General features: G+C 38.5%; 1 protein-coding gene across 1 annotated transcript in view; it reads left to right on the top strand.

The window, feature by feature from the left end:
- The first annotated feature begins 395 nt into the window (after nucleotides 1–395).
- The window catches only part of LOC150075139 (unconventional myosin-Ib-like), a 317137-nt gene continuing 300248 nt past the window's right edge, over nucleotides 396–17284 (top strand). The window contains exon 1 of the mRNA XM_090388377.1: nucleotides 396–470. Within this exon, the coding sequence (XP_090244503.1) occupies nucleotides 396–470 (75 nt within the window). The remainder of the gene's footprint in view (nucleotides 471–17284) is intronic.

Raw genomic sequence — 17284 nt, forward strand, 5'->3', positions numbered from 1 at the left:
AACCTATGGATCAGGGTGTTATTGCAAATTTAAAAGCATACTATTTACGCACAACATTTGCTCAGGCATTTTCTACAGTAGACCGTGAGAAAAATTTTACTTTAAGAGACTTTTGGAAATCTTACAATATTTACCACGGCATCTTAAACATCAGTAAGGCCTGGGAAGAAATTACTAAAAGTTGTTTAAATGGCTCATGGAAGAAAATATGCCCACAGCATGCAAAAGGCTTCAAAGGATTTGAAAAAGACGAATCATATGAAGAGGTTACAGATAAGATTGTAAAGATTTCAGAGCTACTTCAGTTGGAGGTTGATGCCAAAGTCGTGGAGGAGTTAATAGAGGAAGAAGAGAAGGAATTATCTAACAAAGAACTTTTTGACTTGCAGGCAGCGATGGTGAAAGAAAATGCTGAGGAAGCTGAAGATGAACCAAATGAGGAGCCGAGACGCTTCACCACCAGAGAGATGGTAATGGCATTTTGTGAAATTGCATTGGCAATGGTGAGGTTTGAGAAGATGGACACTGACAGCAACCATTCTTAAAAGTTAACAGAGAGGTGAATGCTTGCTTGCTACAAAGAAATCTACAATGAAAAGAAAAAAGCCGCCATCCAGTCATCCATTAATAAGTTCTTTCATAAGGTTGAGCATCTGACCCCTTCTAAAACTCCACAGCCCTCAATCTCCTCAGCACCATACTTATCAGCCTAAGACGTCGATTCTGGCAATGATGCTTGAGAGGTAAAACTTATTGATGTTATGCCTGTCTCCTCTCTTTTTTTGTAATTTTATAATTTTGAAATTTTTTTAAATTGCACGCTTTTGTAATTTTTCCTGCACATGAGATAAAAAATTGAATGAATAATTCTATTTTCACGTTGGTCGAACATTTCTTTTTTGATTCAATCAATTCAACGAGCACAGTTGTGAGTGCTGCATAAGCATGGGTGAAATTCCGACTTATGCAAAATCCGAGTTACGTAGAGTTCCGTGGAACGGAACCCTTCTGTAAGTTGGGGAGTTCCTGTATTGTATACGCATGTGGTTTGAAATGCAGTATTTATGAATGTTTAACATTCAGTTTTTGCAATTAATGTTCATATTTTCGATTTTTTTGATACTTGATACTTTGAAAAAAAAAAAACTCGTGAAGCGGGAACTGTCTGTATTAGTATTAGCAATGGCTACATTGTGCAAGAAAGCCTATGGCTTATGCTGCACCAGCCAAAAAAAAAAATAATAATAATAATAACAAAAAATAAATAAAATAAAACAATAATGAAAGGAAGAAAATTAAAAAATAATAATAATTAATAAGAGAAAAGGAAAGGGACAACCTATGCATTTCCCTCCTCCTGTAGGTAATTATCCAGCTGACCTTTGAATTTCCCCAAACTGTCAGCCTCTAGGTAACTTATTCTAGTAATTTATAACTCTCTGGAAAAAGTAACAGCCCTCAATCCTGTGCTGTCATATCCCTCCAGCATATGACAGCACGACCAAACAAATGGCCCTCAGTCTCCAGCAGCTTTCACTCCCCCTCTTACATCAGCGAGAGGATCAGAGTGGAAGTAGAGGGTACTAAGAATCTCAGGATATGGCCAGGCTGCCATGCACGGAAACTGAACTTGGCCTGTTATAACGTAAGATCACTCATCGGTGAAGACAGGATATTAGAGCTGGAAAAGGAATTACAAAATGTGAATTGGAATATCATCAGTTTGGCTGAAAGAAGAAGAAATGAATCACTTATAAGTTTATCAAGTGGAAATCTGCTGTATACCAATGGAAACAGTGAAAGGAGTGAAGTGGAGTTGGGTTTCTGGTCCATAAAGATATAAAGAACAACATTTTGGAATTCAAAAGTACAGGACCAGGGTATGTCTACCAGGGGCAAAGGTTGATGACGTAGTAGAGCGGATATCATCTTTTATGGGCACAAAAGGTGATATAATTGTACACGTTGGCACAAATGATATTAAGAGTAGGAGACCGGCAGAATTACTTAACAAGTACAGGTCACTGTTGAAAAAAAGCCGTGAATTAGGGTTGAATTTGAAAGTGTTTGCAATTCTGCCCAGACACGCTAGGAGGGAGTATATGATGAGAGCCTTGTCGATCAGTTCGGCGCTGGAAAGGCTCAAGGGGTAGAATTTTTTCAGCCTGGTCTGTACTTGTTAATAGAAGGGACTGCTTCTACAGGGATGGGATACATTTAAATAGAAAGGATACAAGAATATTTGCTGATGCTATCGAGGCAGTGTTAGGTGGGTCAGAAAACTGCTAGCTTGGGGGGGGGGATACAAGGATTAATAGATTAACAGTAGCCACTGGCAGAGGTGAAAGTGATTCTTGCACTGCTTCTATTGGAATGAGCAGAAGCCTGGAAAACAAGATGCAGGATATTTCAGAGACTGCTGGGAGTCATTGCGGTACAAATAAACACATGGGTTGTGTTAGGGTAGCTAAGAAAAAGAATAGGTGCATGCATACTTGAGTGTCCACCAATGCTAGGAGTTTGGTAAATAAATTTGATGAATTTGAGGTATTGCTCAAACCATCAAAGGCAGATATTGATGGGATATCAGAGATGTGGTGTCACACAGATATAAGGAATGCAGAATTGGAATTTGGGGAGTACAACGTCTACAGAAATGATAGACAGGATAGGAAGGGGGGAGGGGTTATGCTATTAGTTAAGAAACACATAAAATCCAAGGAAGTGAAGCCAGTCGACATCGCTGGACAGTGCAGTGTTGAGGTCAGTTTGGTGTGACATAAGCATTGGGAGATCAAAATTGAGAGTAGGAGTGTGCTATAGGCCTAATGACTCTGATGAGTATAATAAGATATTATACAGGGAAATAGAGTGGGCCAGTAAATCAGAGAGTCTTATAATGGGAGATTTTAATTTCCCAGATATTGACTGGAATTTGTGGGTTGGTCACTCACACACTAGCAAGGCTTTTGTGGATTTATTGGATGATTGTTTTCTACATCAGCATGTTAGGGAGGCAACTAGAGTGAGTAATACTCTTGATTTGATTATCAGTAGAGATTCTTCATGCATTAAGAATCTGCAGATAGAGGAACCACTAGGTGGCAGTGATCACAGTGTGCTGAAGTGGGATTTACTCAAAGAGGTGACTACCATCAGGGGTAAAGGGAACGGTTATTGCTTTCGTAAAGGCTACTACGATGGTCTGAGACAGTATTTAAATTCTGTACAGTGGGACTAACTGATGATGTTGCCAACAGCAAATTCGAAATGTGAAACATTCAAAGAACGTATCTTGGAAGTTACTAGGCTTTACATACCAACTAAGAAATATTGTTCAAGGTTTAGGCCTAAATGGATGTCAAATGAACTAATGACACATATGGCAGAGAATAAAAATGCATGGGATACATATAAATTAACACATCACACAGAAGCCTATGATAGATATAAGTTGATCTGTAACCAAGTTATAAAGGAGGTTAGGCAGGCAAAGGCAGATTACGAGAAATCTTTGGCAAGGGATGCAAAGAAAAACAGCAAAGAGTTCTTTACTTATGTAAACTCTAGAAGGAAGGAGATGAATCAGATTGGTCCACTTGACGTCAGTGGTTTAACTGTTGATGAACCTGCTCAATTAGCTAACAAATTGAATCAGTATTTTGCATCTACATTTACACATGAGCAGGTATTCAGGAAGAGGAATGCCAGAGGTGTATTCAACTCTGGCAGTAAGCTAGAGAATCTTGTAATAACTGAGAGTAAAGTGGAGGAGAAATTGTTGAAGATAAACACAAGAAAGGCACCTGTGGTGGATGGGGTCTATCCAGTTATATTAAAGAAGGCAGGAAAGGAAGTAAGGAAACCCTTAGCCATAATTATGAGAGCTTCCTTGGACTCAGGGGAGGTACCCATAGACTGGAGATGTGCAAATGTGACCCCTATTCACAAAGGAGGATCAAAGGCTGACACAAGCAATTATAGACCTGTGACTTTAACTTCTGTTCCAGGAAAATTAATGGAGACACTGGTTAAAGAAGCACTGCAAGATCATCTAGACAAGACTTCAGTTGTAGCTCGGACACAGCATGGTTTTGTTAAGGTGAAGTCTTGCCTGACCAATTTGATTGGATACTATGATGCAGTCACAAAAGAACTGGATGCAGGGAATTACTTTGATATTATATACTTGGATCTTAGACAGGCTTTTGATACTGTTGCACATGGAAGACTGCTGCACAAATTGGATCAGTGTGGCATTGGAGGCAAATTGCTGCTATGGATAAAGGGATGGTTGAGGGGGAGAAGACAGAGAGTGGTAATCAATGGACACTGCTCATCGTGGACTAATGTTATTAGTGGAGTCCCTCAGGGTTTAGCGCTGAGTCCATTGTTGTTTTCTGTGTTTGTTAATGATATTGATGATGGTATATCAGGTTAAATGTCCAAGTTTGCAGATGATACAAACATTGGCAGGGTTGTTAAGGACACTACTGACGCTATGCTGCTGCAACAGGATCTGGAAAGGTTGAGCAGATCGGCTGAGAGGTCGCAAATGAAGTTTAACATTGACAGGCTGGAAACGAGAGTAGCCTGTGCGGACAAAGCTCTTTGACGCTCTTGGAACAGAGAAGTTTTTCCTGATTTATTTTCTGATTTATTTGCTTAAATTGTCATATTAACTTATTTCTAGAGTAGCATTATATTCCTAGTTACGATACTTAGTTTAAAGTTTAACTTAGGCAGAGATTTTGTCGGTATTACTTAGTATCGGTAATGGTATCAAATCCACGTGTAACAAATTGAACGAGAGGTCTTTTTTTTTAACCAAATTTAGTCGATTTATTAACCAATTGTTATATTAAATTATCTTCTAAAAGTAGATTATAGACCTAGTCAGGATCCTTAGTTTATTCTAAATTGAGATAGCGAGATTTGGAAGCTAATCAATACTTACGAGTCCGTAGAAGTACCGTTCGTCAATTCCCGCCATTTTTACACGATAGCATAAGCTTAGTGTAGTATAGTGCATAATATAATATTGTCAATTAATCAGTAAATCTATTAATCTTGATAAACTTTATTGTCAATTAAATTGTACTTTTAACTCTCTCTCTCTCTCTCTCTATATATATTTATATATATATATATATATAACGACTTAATCATAACAAGTAATTAATACATAACTATAGTGGTACACGTGATACGGAAGTTATATAAAGGGAACTCGTAGAAAACACTAGATACCGAAAATATAAATATAGCGTTATAACTGTTTTGGGATATATTAATTAATTTAATTTTATTTTGAGTTAATTTTGTTTTGAAATTTTATTGAATTAAATCGGAATCATGACTCAGACCAGAGCAGCAAAAGCAAAAGGCTCAATCTAATGGGAGTGCTGTGGTTCAGGGAAGAACTGAGGGGGCAGTTGCCCTCTGAATCACAGTCTTTTAAAATGCACTGTTTGCTTGATGTTTGCGGAGCAGTCGGGTACGGGACATGATACTGCCAAGGGGGATGTCTTTGTGTGTGCACGATGTAAGGAGTGCAAGGAAATCAGGCGACAACTCAGCGTTGTTATGGGCCTTGATGAGAGCTTGAAGGACAGGGTGGATGCCCTCGAAGGAAATAAATTGAGGGGCCCATCAAGCTCTCAGCCGCCCACATCAATGCCAGAGCTTGCACTTGGTCATCAGGCAACACAGAGGCAGCCCCCTAGGCAGAATGCGCTGGTCCCACAGGAACTAGTGATTGTTGGTGACTCTATTGTCAGGAAAGCGGGGAACATGCTTTGCAAAAAGGATAGGTGGAATAGAACCAGGGTATGTCTGCCAGGGGCAAAGGTTGATGACTTTGTAGAGCGGATATCATCTTTTAAGGGCACAAAAGGTGATATAGTTGTACACGTTGGCACTAATGATATTAAGAGTAGGAGACCGGCGGAATTACTTAGCAAGTACAGGTCACTGTTGAAAAAAAGCTGTGAATTAGGGTTGAATTTGAAAGTGTCTGCAATTCTGCCCAGACACGATAGGAGGGATTATATGATGGGAGCCGTGTTGATCAATTCGGCCCTGGAGGGATTGTGCAAGGCTCAAGGGGTAGAATTTTTTTCAGCCTGGACTGTACTTGTTAACAGGAGAGATTGCTTCTACAGGGATGGGATACACTTAAATAGAAAGGGTGCAAGAATTTTTGCTGATGCTGTCGAGGCAGTGTTAGGTGGGTCGGAAAACTGCTAGTTGGGGGGGATACAAGGACTAATCGATTAACAGTAGCCACTGCCAGAGGTGGAAGTGATTCTTGCACTGCTTCTATTGAAATGAGCAGAAGCCTGAAAAACAAGATGCAGGATATTTCAGAGACTGCTGGGAGTCTTTGCGGTACAAGTAAACACATGGGTTGTGTTAGGGTAGCCAAGAATAGAAACAGGTGCATGTATACCTGTGTGTACACCAATACTAGGAGTTTGGTAAATAAATTTGATGAAGTTGAGGTATTGCTCAAAACATCAAAGGCAGATATTGTTGGGATATCAGAGACGTGGTGTCACACAGATATAAGGAATGCGGAACTGGAATTTGGGGAATACAATGTGTATAGAAAGGATAGACAGGACAGGAGGGGAGGAGGGGTTATGCTATTAGTTAAGAAACACATAAAGTCCAAGGAAGTGAAGCCAGTCGACATCGATGGACAGGGCAGTGTCGAATCAGTTTGGTGTGACATAAGCATAGGGAAATCAAAATTGAGAATAGGAGTGTGCTATAGGCCTAATGACTCTGATGAGTATAATAAGATATTGTACAGGGAAATAGTGGGCCAGTAAATCAGAGAGTCTTATAATGGGGGATTTTAATTTCCCAGATATTGACTGGAATTTGTGGGTTGGTCACTCGCACACTAGCAAGGCTTTTGTGGATTTATTGGATGATTGTTTTCTACATCAGCATGTTCGTGAGGCAACAAGAGGGAGCAATACTCTTGATCTGATTATCAGTAGTGATTCTTCATGCATTAAGAATCTGCAGATAAATGAACCACTAGGTGACAGTGATCGCAGTGTGTTGAAGTGGGATTTACTCAAGGAGGTAACTACTATCAGAGGTTAAAGGGAAGGGTTTTTGTTTTCGTAAAGGCGACTATGATGGTCTGAGACAGTATTTAAATTCTATACAGTGGGACCAACTGATGATGTTACCAACAGCAAACTCAAAATGGGAAGCATTCAAGGAACTAATCTTGGAAGCTACCAGGCTTTACATACCAACTAAGAAATATTGTTCAAGGTTTAGGCCTAAATGGTTGTCAGATGAACTAATGAGACATGTGGCAGAGAAGAAAAATGCATGGGATACATACAAATTAATGGGTGACATGGAAGCCTATGATAGATATAAGTTGGTCTGTAACCAAGTCACAAAGGAGATTAGGCAGGCAAAGGCAGACTATGAAAAATCCTTGGCAAAGGATGCAAAGAAAAACAGAAAAGAGTTCTTTACCTATTTAAACTCAAGAAGGAAAGGGATGAATCAGATTGGTCCACTGAATATTGATGGTTCAACAGTTGAGGATCCTGCTCAGGTGGCTAACAATCTAAACGAGTATTTTGCATCTACATTCACGCATGAGGAGTTATTCAGAAAGGAGAATGATGTAGGTAAAGTAAACATTGGCAGTGAGCTGGATGATTTTGTAATAACTGAGAGGAAAGTGGAAGAGAGATTGTTGAGGATAAACATAAAAAAGGCACCTGGGGTGGATGGGATCTATCCAGTTATATTAAAGGAGGCAGCAAAGGAAGTAAGCAAACCCCTAGCCATAATTATGAGAGCTTATTTGGACTCAGGGGAGGTACCCATAGACTGGAGATGTGCAAATGTAACCCCAATTCACAAAGGAGGATCAAAGGCTGATACAAGTAATTATAGACCTGTTAGTTTAACTTCTGTTCCAGGTAAATTAATGGAGGCACTGGTTAAAGAAGCACTGCAGGATCATCTAGACAAGAATTCAGTTATAGCTCAGACGCAGCATGGTTTTGTTAAGGGCAGGTCTTGCCTGACCAATTTGATTGGATACTATGATGTAGTCACAAAAGAACTGGATGCAGGGAATAACTTTGATATTATATATTTGGATCTTAGAAAGGCTTTTGATACTGTTGCACATGGAAGACTGCTGCACATATTGGAACAGTGTGGCATTGGAGGCAAATTGCTGCTATGGATAAGGGGATGGTTGAGTGGCAGAAGACAGAGAGTGGTAATCAATGGACACTGCTCAACGTGGACTAATGTGATTAGTCGAGTTCCTCAGGGTTCAGTGTTGGGTCCGTTGTTGTTTTCGGTGTTCATGAATGATATTGATGATGGGATATCAAATCATGTCCAAGTTTGCAGATGATACACAGGTTGGCAGGGTTGTTAAGGACACTACTGACACTATGCTGCTGCAACAGGATGTGGAAAGGTTGAACAGATGGGCTGAGAGGTGGCAAATGAAGTTTAACATTGACAAATGTAAAGTACTACATATGGGAAACAATAACCCCAGAGCAACGTATCAACTCTGCGGTACTACACTGACAGTGGTGGAGAATGAAAAGGACCTGGGGGTAATTGTGCAGGCAGATATGAAGTTCTCTGAGCAGTGCAGACGGGCTGCAAGAGTAGCTCATGGTGTATTGTCAATTATATATAGGAATTTTTCTAGCAGGGATAAGGAGGTGATTATTCCCTTGTATAAGGCAATGGTTAGGCCACATCTTGAGTACTGTATACAGGTCTGGAGGCCTCATTTCAAGAAGGATGTAGAGCTGCTGGAACGGGTACAGAGAAGGGCAACAAGATTAGTGAATGGAACAAAGGGTTGCTCTTACGAAGAAAGGCTTAAGTTTTGCAAATTACAGAGTCTGGAGACTAGGCACCGGCGAGGTGATCTGATAGAGGTGTATAAGGCTTTGAATGGTTTGAGCATGCTCAATGCCAATGGGATTCGGGTGGTTTGTTGGTGGAACCAACTTCCATCACTTGTTGTTGAAGTTGATAGGCTAAACATATTTAAGGCTCAACTGGACAGGTATTTCGAGCGAACGGAGGGGTGAAATGGGAGTGGTGTGTTTTTTTTTTTGTTTTTTTTTGGCTGATGCTGAATAAGCTTGCTTTCTTGCATCATATGCCTCTACTAATGCTAATGCTAAATCACCAAAAAATTCCAATCAACCGCATCGCAAACTGAACTAACAGTATCCCTCAAAAGAATCTTTCTCGAACTACATACAATCGCTGTACAGTGCAACTCAAACTCAGGCAGTCAACGCACCAATTGAAAATCTCCACTCCCTGGACCAAGGACACAAAGAAAAACAAATCATACCTTCTAATCACCAACAGGAAATGGATTCTAAAGAAAAACCCACAAATGACCCTGTCCTACAAATTTTCTTGGAAGAAGACATGAACACAGAAAGGCCTTACTTTCCTAAGAAAGATAAAACCAACAGTGAAAAACAAAGAACCTCGGCAACACGAAAAAGCTTGGAAAGTCTAACAAGAGATAAACAATGAACACAATAATTCAGTGGAATTGTCCTGGTTTCCGTGCCAATATTAATGACCTATACAACCTTACCTCTAAATACACACCAATATGTCTCAGTATAATATCTTCAGAAAAGATAGAACCGACTGAAATATTCCACATGGTGGACTGAAATATTGCACATGGTGGTGTAACTGTTTTAACAAACCCACATGTTCCCTCCTTATAACAAACCCTCGAGGCAATAGCAGTCTGTGTAGCTGCTGACAGTCTGCTCCTTATACATTCCACCAAGCTATTCCATCCAACAAAATGATCTAAACAACCTCATAAATTAACTCCCCACACCTTTCCTCATTCTTGTAGACTTAATTGGTCATCACACACTATGGGGTAACAACAGTATTGATCAAAGAGGAAAACTAATTGAACAATGTTTAGACGATAACAAGCATCTTCTTCTAAATGATGGGTCATCTACTTATGTTCACCTTCCTTCCGGAACAAATACTGCAATAGGCTTGTCTATCTGTTCAGCAACTTTGTATCCTACTCTGAAGCGGACAATAAACAATGATCTAATGCATAGTGATCATTTTTCCATAACAATTGAATCACTAAAGAAGCCCTCTTATAATCTTACTAAAATTCCACAATGGCTCACTGGTAAAGCAGACAGGGAGATGTATAAAAAATTAGCTAAGCTCGACACTGAAATTATCCAAAAATTCCCCAGCCAAGGAAGCAGTTGAGTATGTCGCAAAAACTATATTACATGCAGCAGGAAAAGCCATACCAAAATCCTCTGGAGTGACAAATTCCGTGCAACTAAAAAAAGACCAAAATAAAGCTTGGAATATTTTTCGGTGAAATCCAACAACGGCTAATCTCATTCAATATAAATGTGCTAGAGCAAGGTATGTTAGATGCAGTAATAAAAAGGCCACGTGGTCACCTCCGTAGCCAGGTGAGCAGGAGCAGCAGTGCGTAGCACACGCTTCTTGATTAGACCAGGGTTCGAGCCCGTGACCACCAAATACAGAGGATGCGGAAAGGTCAGGGAATGACCACCGCATATCCCTGGAGCAATATGGCCTTAGTTGCTAATGCTCCTAAAAACCAAATAACAAACAACAAACAAACAAAAGGCCACTTGGATCCACTTTGCTTCAACCATCAATCAAGCAACTCCCACACATAACATTTGGAAAACAATCAGAAAAATGAGTGGTAAATATCAGACGACACCTCTGCCTATCGTGGAATGGAGAAAGCAGAATATTGCTGACCCTACCCAAATTGCCAATATAACCATATCCCTTCTTAACCATACTTCTTTACTGTCACTATGAAGAGCTCTAATAGGTATGTCTGCTTGCCACGAATGCCAACAATAGGATTTTGACATAGGCTTCAACAGGTTGGGAATTCTTCAGATTGGTGTAATGTCAGGAGTGGAGTCCCTCAAGGATCAGTTCTTGGGCCACTGTTGTTTTTCAATTTCATAAATGACATCGACAAAGAGATAGAAGGGATCATGTCAAAATTGGCAGATGAAGTAAAGATCAGCAGAGTCATTAATGATCAGTTCCAAGCAGCTCTCCTTCAGAATGACTTGAACAGACTTCAGAGATGGTCAGATAAGTAGCAGCTGTTTTTTAATGGTGCTATATGAAAGGTCTTACACTTGGAGAATAGCAACCCACAAATAAATTATACACTTGGTGGGGTTGAATTAAAAGCAGCAGAGGAGGAAAGGGATCTGGGACTTAGGATACAGGCAGACATGACGTTTTCTGAACAGTTTAAACAGGCAGCCAGGAAAGCCCATGGTCTCCCATCATTGATTTACCGAACATTATCCTGTGGAGGTAGGAGATAGGGAGGTCATAATCCCACTGTATAAGGCAAACAATGGTACACATCCTTCTGCTCCCCCACACACTTTTTAAATCTCTGGCCTTCACAGAGTTCTGTGCTACACAAACAGAGTAACAACACGGAGATGGGGAAACCCCTGGTGCCGTCAGACAACTAACACACTTTGCACTTTGTATAAGGCAATTGTAAGATCACATTTGGAATACTGTGTTCAAGTATGGAGACCTCATCTGAAAAAAGACATTGAGCTTTTTGAAAGGGTCCAAAGACGGGCAACTGAATGCCCATCTTTGCAAAAGGAAGACCATACAAGACAAGAATCTGATTATGTGGGCTAAAGAGATTGGCTACTAGGCACAAGTTGTCCTCACAATTTCTGCCTGGTAACTGAGGCTAATAGTTTGAATAAATTCATAGGTCAACTGGATAATTACCAGTATGAGCAGGGAAGAACATAATTTGTATTTTCTAAAAATAAGTTAATTTATTATACATACATTTTCAGAAAAATGTTGTTAACATAAAATAGAAATGTGAAAAAATTATTCTCTGCCAAATTTAATTTTGTAAATGCCTTAATTGAGTGAAACTCTGGCATTACTCTAACAAATTAAGCCAATATGAAAAATGTTTCAAAATTTACCTGTTTTAATAAAAAAATTAAGAAATTTCTGTTTATTCTGTATGTGTGCATTTTATAAGATATGCTTTATAAAATATTATAAACATGAAATAATAATAACGTGAAGTCATTCATATCCTTTTTTATCAAGGTTCTTGTTACATTCACTACATAAAAACTTTCTGCGGTTAGCTGATTTAAAAAAAAGAAACCCATTGTAAATGGAAATGCTCCTATTGAAGAAGAAGATATAGCAGTCACTGGCTTGAACCATGGTCAACTCATAGAGCATGTACTACTTCAGTCTTTCAATTAACCTCTCAGTGCAATGGCTCTGTAGCCAGGTGGGCAGGAGCAGCAGTGCATAGCACACGCTTCTTGATTAGATCGGGGTTTGAGCCCATGACCACCAAATACGGAGGATGCGGAAAGGTCAGGGAATGACCACCGCATATCCCCGGAGGAATATGGCCTTAGTTGCTAATGCTCTTAAAAACGAAATATCAAACAAAACAAACAACCTCTCAGCTACATTAGGCCTAACTGTTTGTCACAACAAATTCTACAGAAGTTCCACGATAATATCCACATAATGGTGAACTTTGAGAAGCTTTTGGGTAGTGAAAAACATGCCATTGTGTTGAAAAGCACTGCTCCTCTAGATGACAAACTCTACTTGTTATACAGTGGAATAACGTAAATGATATTGCATAAGCCCACTCAGTTTACACAAAGTGAACAATATAAATGACAAACAGCATGTACGAAACTTAAGACCCTGTTTTATTATGAAAAGTTTTTACTTTGTTTATTAATTAGCAGTAGCATGAAGATGTCATTGTTCTTTTTTTTTTTTTTTTTAGGCAAACTACGCAAGAAATGCCTTATGTAAAGCACTTTACAGTCGTCTTTTTGCTTGGATTATTAACAAGATTAATGAAACAGTCAGGGTAAGTTAATTTCTTATTCTCATATATGCTAGAAAAAAGTATATCACAACTATCATGGAAGGAAATAGTATTAACTGACTCTATCTTTACCTATTGCTTCTTTCAACAACACTGACCAGTTGTGTTTAAAAATTGTTATACAAAATCTCTGTAACATAAAGTTTTATAAATAAATATAAATACTACAATTAGCATTTAAAATACCTTAAAAGTGATATAAATAAAATAAAGTATATTATTATTATACAATTAAAATACTGTAAAAATCTATATATATAAAAATGAAAGACCTCACTCGCCGACCAATCAATTTATCTCCTATTTCCCATTAAGCTATAAAGATGAAATTTGACATGGTTGTTGCTTATGGATCGCTGATGAAAACTGCATTTTGAAAACTTTCTTGAGAAATCCTTAAGTATGCAAAAATGGGGAGGGGGGGTTGAAGTCAGTATCGTTAAGATTTCTTCTATTCCCATTAAATTCAAAGGTGGCATAATTTTGCCATATCATGATTTTTCAAGTTGTAGAAGTTGCAATTAAATCAATCAATATTTAGTTTTTTTTCTTGACAAAAGAGTTTGACTAGTTACAGAGGCAGCAGTGGAGGGAACATCGTCTGTATTAGCCTTATGATCACCCAAGTTAAAATTTTCATGTCCTTTATCTTCTCATTTCAAAGATCTACCTGCTTTGGTTTCCATATTGATGTTTGTGTATGTGTTATCAAATAATAAGGAAACACAACAAGAAAATATAATAATTCACTTGATATATCCTGTAAAAGAAAAGTTTCTCTATTTAATATTAAATCTTCAGTTTCCATAACTCAGGAAATTCCACAATCCTCTTCTGTATCTTCACTTTGTCACAACTGTCAAAATAAGTATACCCAAAACCTAACTGATAGTCTATATAAGGTATAAGTAAAAGTGTATGGCTGTGGCTGACTTATTGAAGATGGGACATAATTGAAAGGAAGGTGTGATATTTATATCTTGAAACTAAGCCACCGGATAGCATTGAAAAATATGCATAAAATAAATAATTTTTCTGGGGTGGCTAACAACCATGTGTCGCCTCCATAGGACCAATAGAAGGCCAGCTATGATGATGCAAAATCTAGCCCAAAGTTTATATATATTCAGTTTAACGCCAAAGCCTTACTATTATCAACACTGTATTCACCCAAATAAGGGCCACTCATAAATTCCTACCATATTAACTAGTTAAATCTTTTTCCATATCTATTCAGCCAGAGAGTGCTCCAGACAAGATGGCAGCGGCCAAATTATTTCAGGGTTTGGTGCCAAAAACACTCACAGCATGGAAGAAGCAATGGCTTCTATGTTTAAACACAATAGTTATCCGCTAGTGGATAACTATTGTGTTTAAAACATAGAAGCTATGTATTTTTACTGCCAAAATGCAATTTAAAAAACACTTGAATCAGGACAATCCCCCCACCAATCTGAACAAAACTTATCTATACAAACTCACTGTACATTAATGTATCCATCTTAATATTTTGGACAGTGGCCAAAAACACTGTAAAATCGATAATCTAAGGATTACGAAATCACTGACACAAATCAAAACTGGACGAGTCCACTCTTAGATAAGAAGCACATAAAATTTAAGGTAGTGCATCCTGTTGACATAGGGGGCCAGTGCAACGTTGAGTCAGTTTGGTGGGACATAAGCACTGGGCAAGTAAAAATAGCAGTAGGAATGTGTTATAGATCTAACGAGTCTGGTGAGTCAAATGAGCAACTGCACAAAGAAATAGAGTGGGCCAGTAAATCAGAATGCTTTATAATGGGAGATATAATTTTCCAGATATCGACTGACTGGAACTTGTGGATTGGTTAGTCACACACTGACTGACTAACTAATCCACAAGAGGATAGATGTTTGTGCATCTATTGGATTATTTTCTACAGCAGCTTGTTCCAGAGGGAGTAATACTCTTGATCTGATTATTATTAGTATATATTATTAGACTTATGCCTGAGGCTTATGCTGCATTATCCTGAAAGAGAGAGAGAGAGAGAGAAGTAGAAGGGAATCACCAAGAAAGAGAAGAATGATGATATCCAGCTCAGGACCCTGGGTGTGCCAAGCCCATACTCACCAGATGTGAGCTCCCCTGAGGTTAATTACCAGCAGTAATTATTCATGCATTAAGAATCTGCAGATAAAAGAACCATTAGGTAGCAGTGATCACAGTGTATTGATGTGAGATTTAATTAAAAATATAACTACCATCAATGATAAAAGGAAGCCGTTTTTCTTTCGTTAAGGTGACTATAGTGGTTTTAGACGGTTCTTAGATTCTAGACACTGGAACCAACTGATGTTACCATCATCGAATTCTAAATTCTAAATGGGAAGCATTGAAGGAAATAATCATAGAGGGTACTAGGCTTTCATACCAACTACGAAATTCTGTTTAAGGCTTAGACCTAAATGGATGTCAGATGAAGTAATGAGACTCGTAGTAGAGAAAAAAATGCATGGGATGCATTTAAATTATCGTGCAACACAGAAGTCTATAGTAGATATAAACTAGTCTGTAATAAAGTCACAAAGAGGTTGTGCAAACTAAGGCGGTTAGGCAAGCAAAGGCAGATGATGAGAAATCTTTGGCAATGGATGCAAAGAAACACAGCCAAGACTTCTTTACTTATATAAACTCTAAAATGAAGGGGATGAATCAGATTGGTCCACTTGATATCAGTGGTTTGACTGTAGATGATCATTCTGAGGTAGCTGCCAAATTAAATGACTATTTTCCATCTACATTCACACATGAGGAGTTATTCAAGAAGGAGAGAGAGCCAGATGTTTATCAAACTCTAACAGGGAGTTAAATGATTTTGTAAAAACTGAGAACAAAGTGGAGGATAAATTATTGAAGTTAAACATAAGAAAGGCACCTGGGGTAGATTGGATCTATCCAATTATATTAAAGGAGGTTGTTGTTATGTTATTGTTATTTGGTTTTTAGGAGCATTAGCAACTAAGGCCATATTACTCCGGGGATATGCGGTGGTCATTCCCTGACCTTTCCACATCCTCTGTATTTGGTGGTCATGGGCTTGAACCCCGGTCTAATCAAGAAGCGTGTGCTACGCACTGCTGCTCCTGCCCACCTGGCTATGGAGGCACCTATTAATTAAAGGAGGTGGCAAAGGAAATAAGCAAACCCTTAGCCATAATTATGAGAGAATCCTTGGGCTGATGGGAAGTCCCCATAGACTGGAGATGTGCAAATGTATCTCCAGTTCACAAAGGGCGACACAAATAATTACAGCCCTGTTAGTTTGACTTCTGTTCCACGGAAAATAATGGAATCATTGGTTAAAGAAGCAATGCAGGATCATCTAGAGACAACAGCAGTAATAATTCAGACACAGCATGGGTTTGTTAAGGGAAAGTCTTGTATTGGATACTATGACCAGGTCACAAAGGAACTGGATGCAAAAAACAATTTTGATATCATATACTTGGATTTTAGGAAAACTTTTGATACTGTGGCACATGGAAGACTACTGTACAAATTGGAGCACTATGGCATTAAGAGCAAGATGCTACAATGGATAAAAGGATGGTTGAGTGGGAGAAGACCGAGTGGTTATCAATGTACACTACTCTTCGTGGACTAATGTTATTAGTGGTGCTCCCCAGGGTTTAGTGTTGGGCCCATTATTGTTTTGTATATTTATCAATGATAATGATGAAGGTATATCAAGCTTAATGTCGAAGTTTGCAGATTATAGAAAGGTTGGTAGGGTTGTTAATAACAGTAATGACAGTATGCTGCTGCTGCAACAGGATCTGGAAAAGTTAGGCAAATAGGCTGAGAAAAGGCAACTGAAATTGAACATTGACAAATGCAAAGTACTGAATATGGACAGCAGTGGTGACTAGATAAATGAGCACATGAAAATTGCCCACATGAAAATCCACACAGAAAAAACCCCACAGTCATAAATACCCACCTGGATAAATGCTCACACGGAAGAATGCTCGCATTATTTTTCCTTTACAAAAAACAAATTATTTCATATTTCAAAATGCAACAAAATGTTGAATTTATATATTTTATTTCTACTTCTATACGATGGATTCTAATATAACTTTTGATTTTAATATAAAATAGAATATTTGGATGTTAATGTTTGTAATGGAAATTACAGGAAATAAAATGCTGTAAGATAGAAAAAAAATAAATTATTTTTTTCTCTATCTTACAAAGTGAACAGTCAACACTTTTTG

This window comes from Mastigoproctus giganteus, chromosome 14 (genome assembly GCF_048544385.1).
Source record: "Mastigoproctus giganteus isolate SK-2022 chromosome 14, ASM4854438v1, whole genome shotgun sequence".
Taxonomy (NCBI): domain Eukaryota; kingdom Metazoa; phylum Arthropoda; class Arachnida; order Uropygi; family Thelyphonidae; genus Mastigoproctus; species Mastigoproctus giganteus.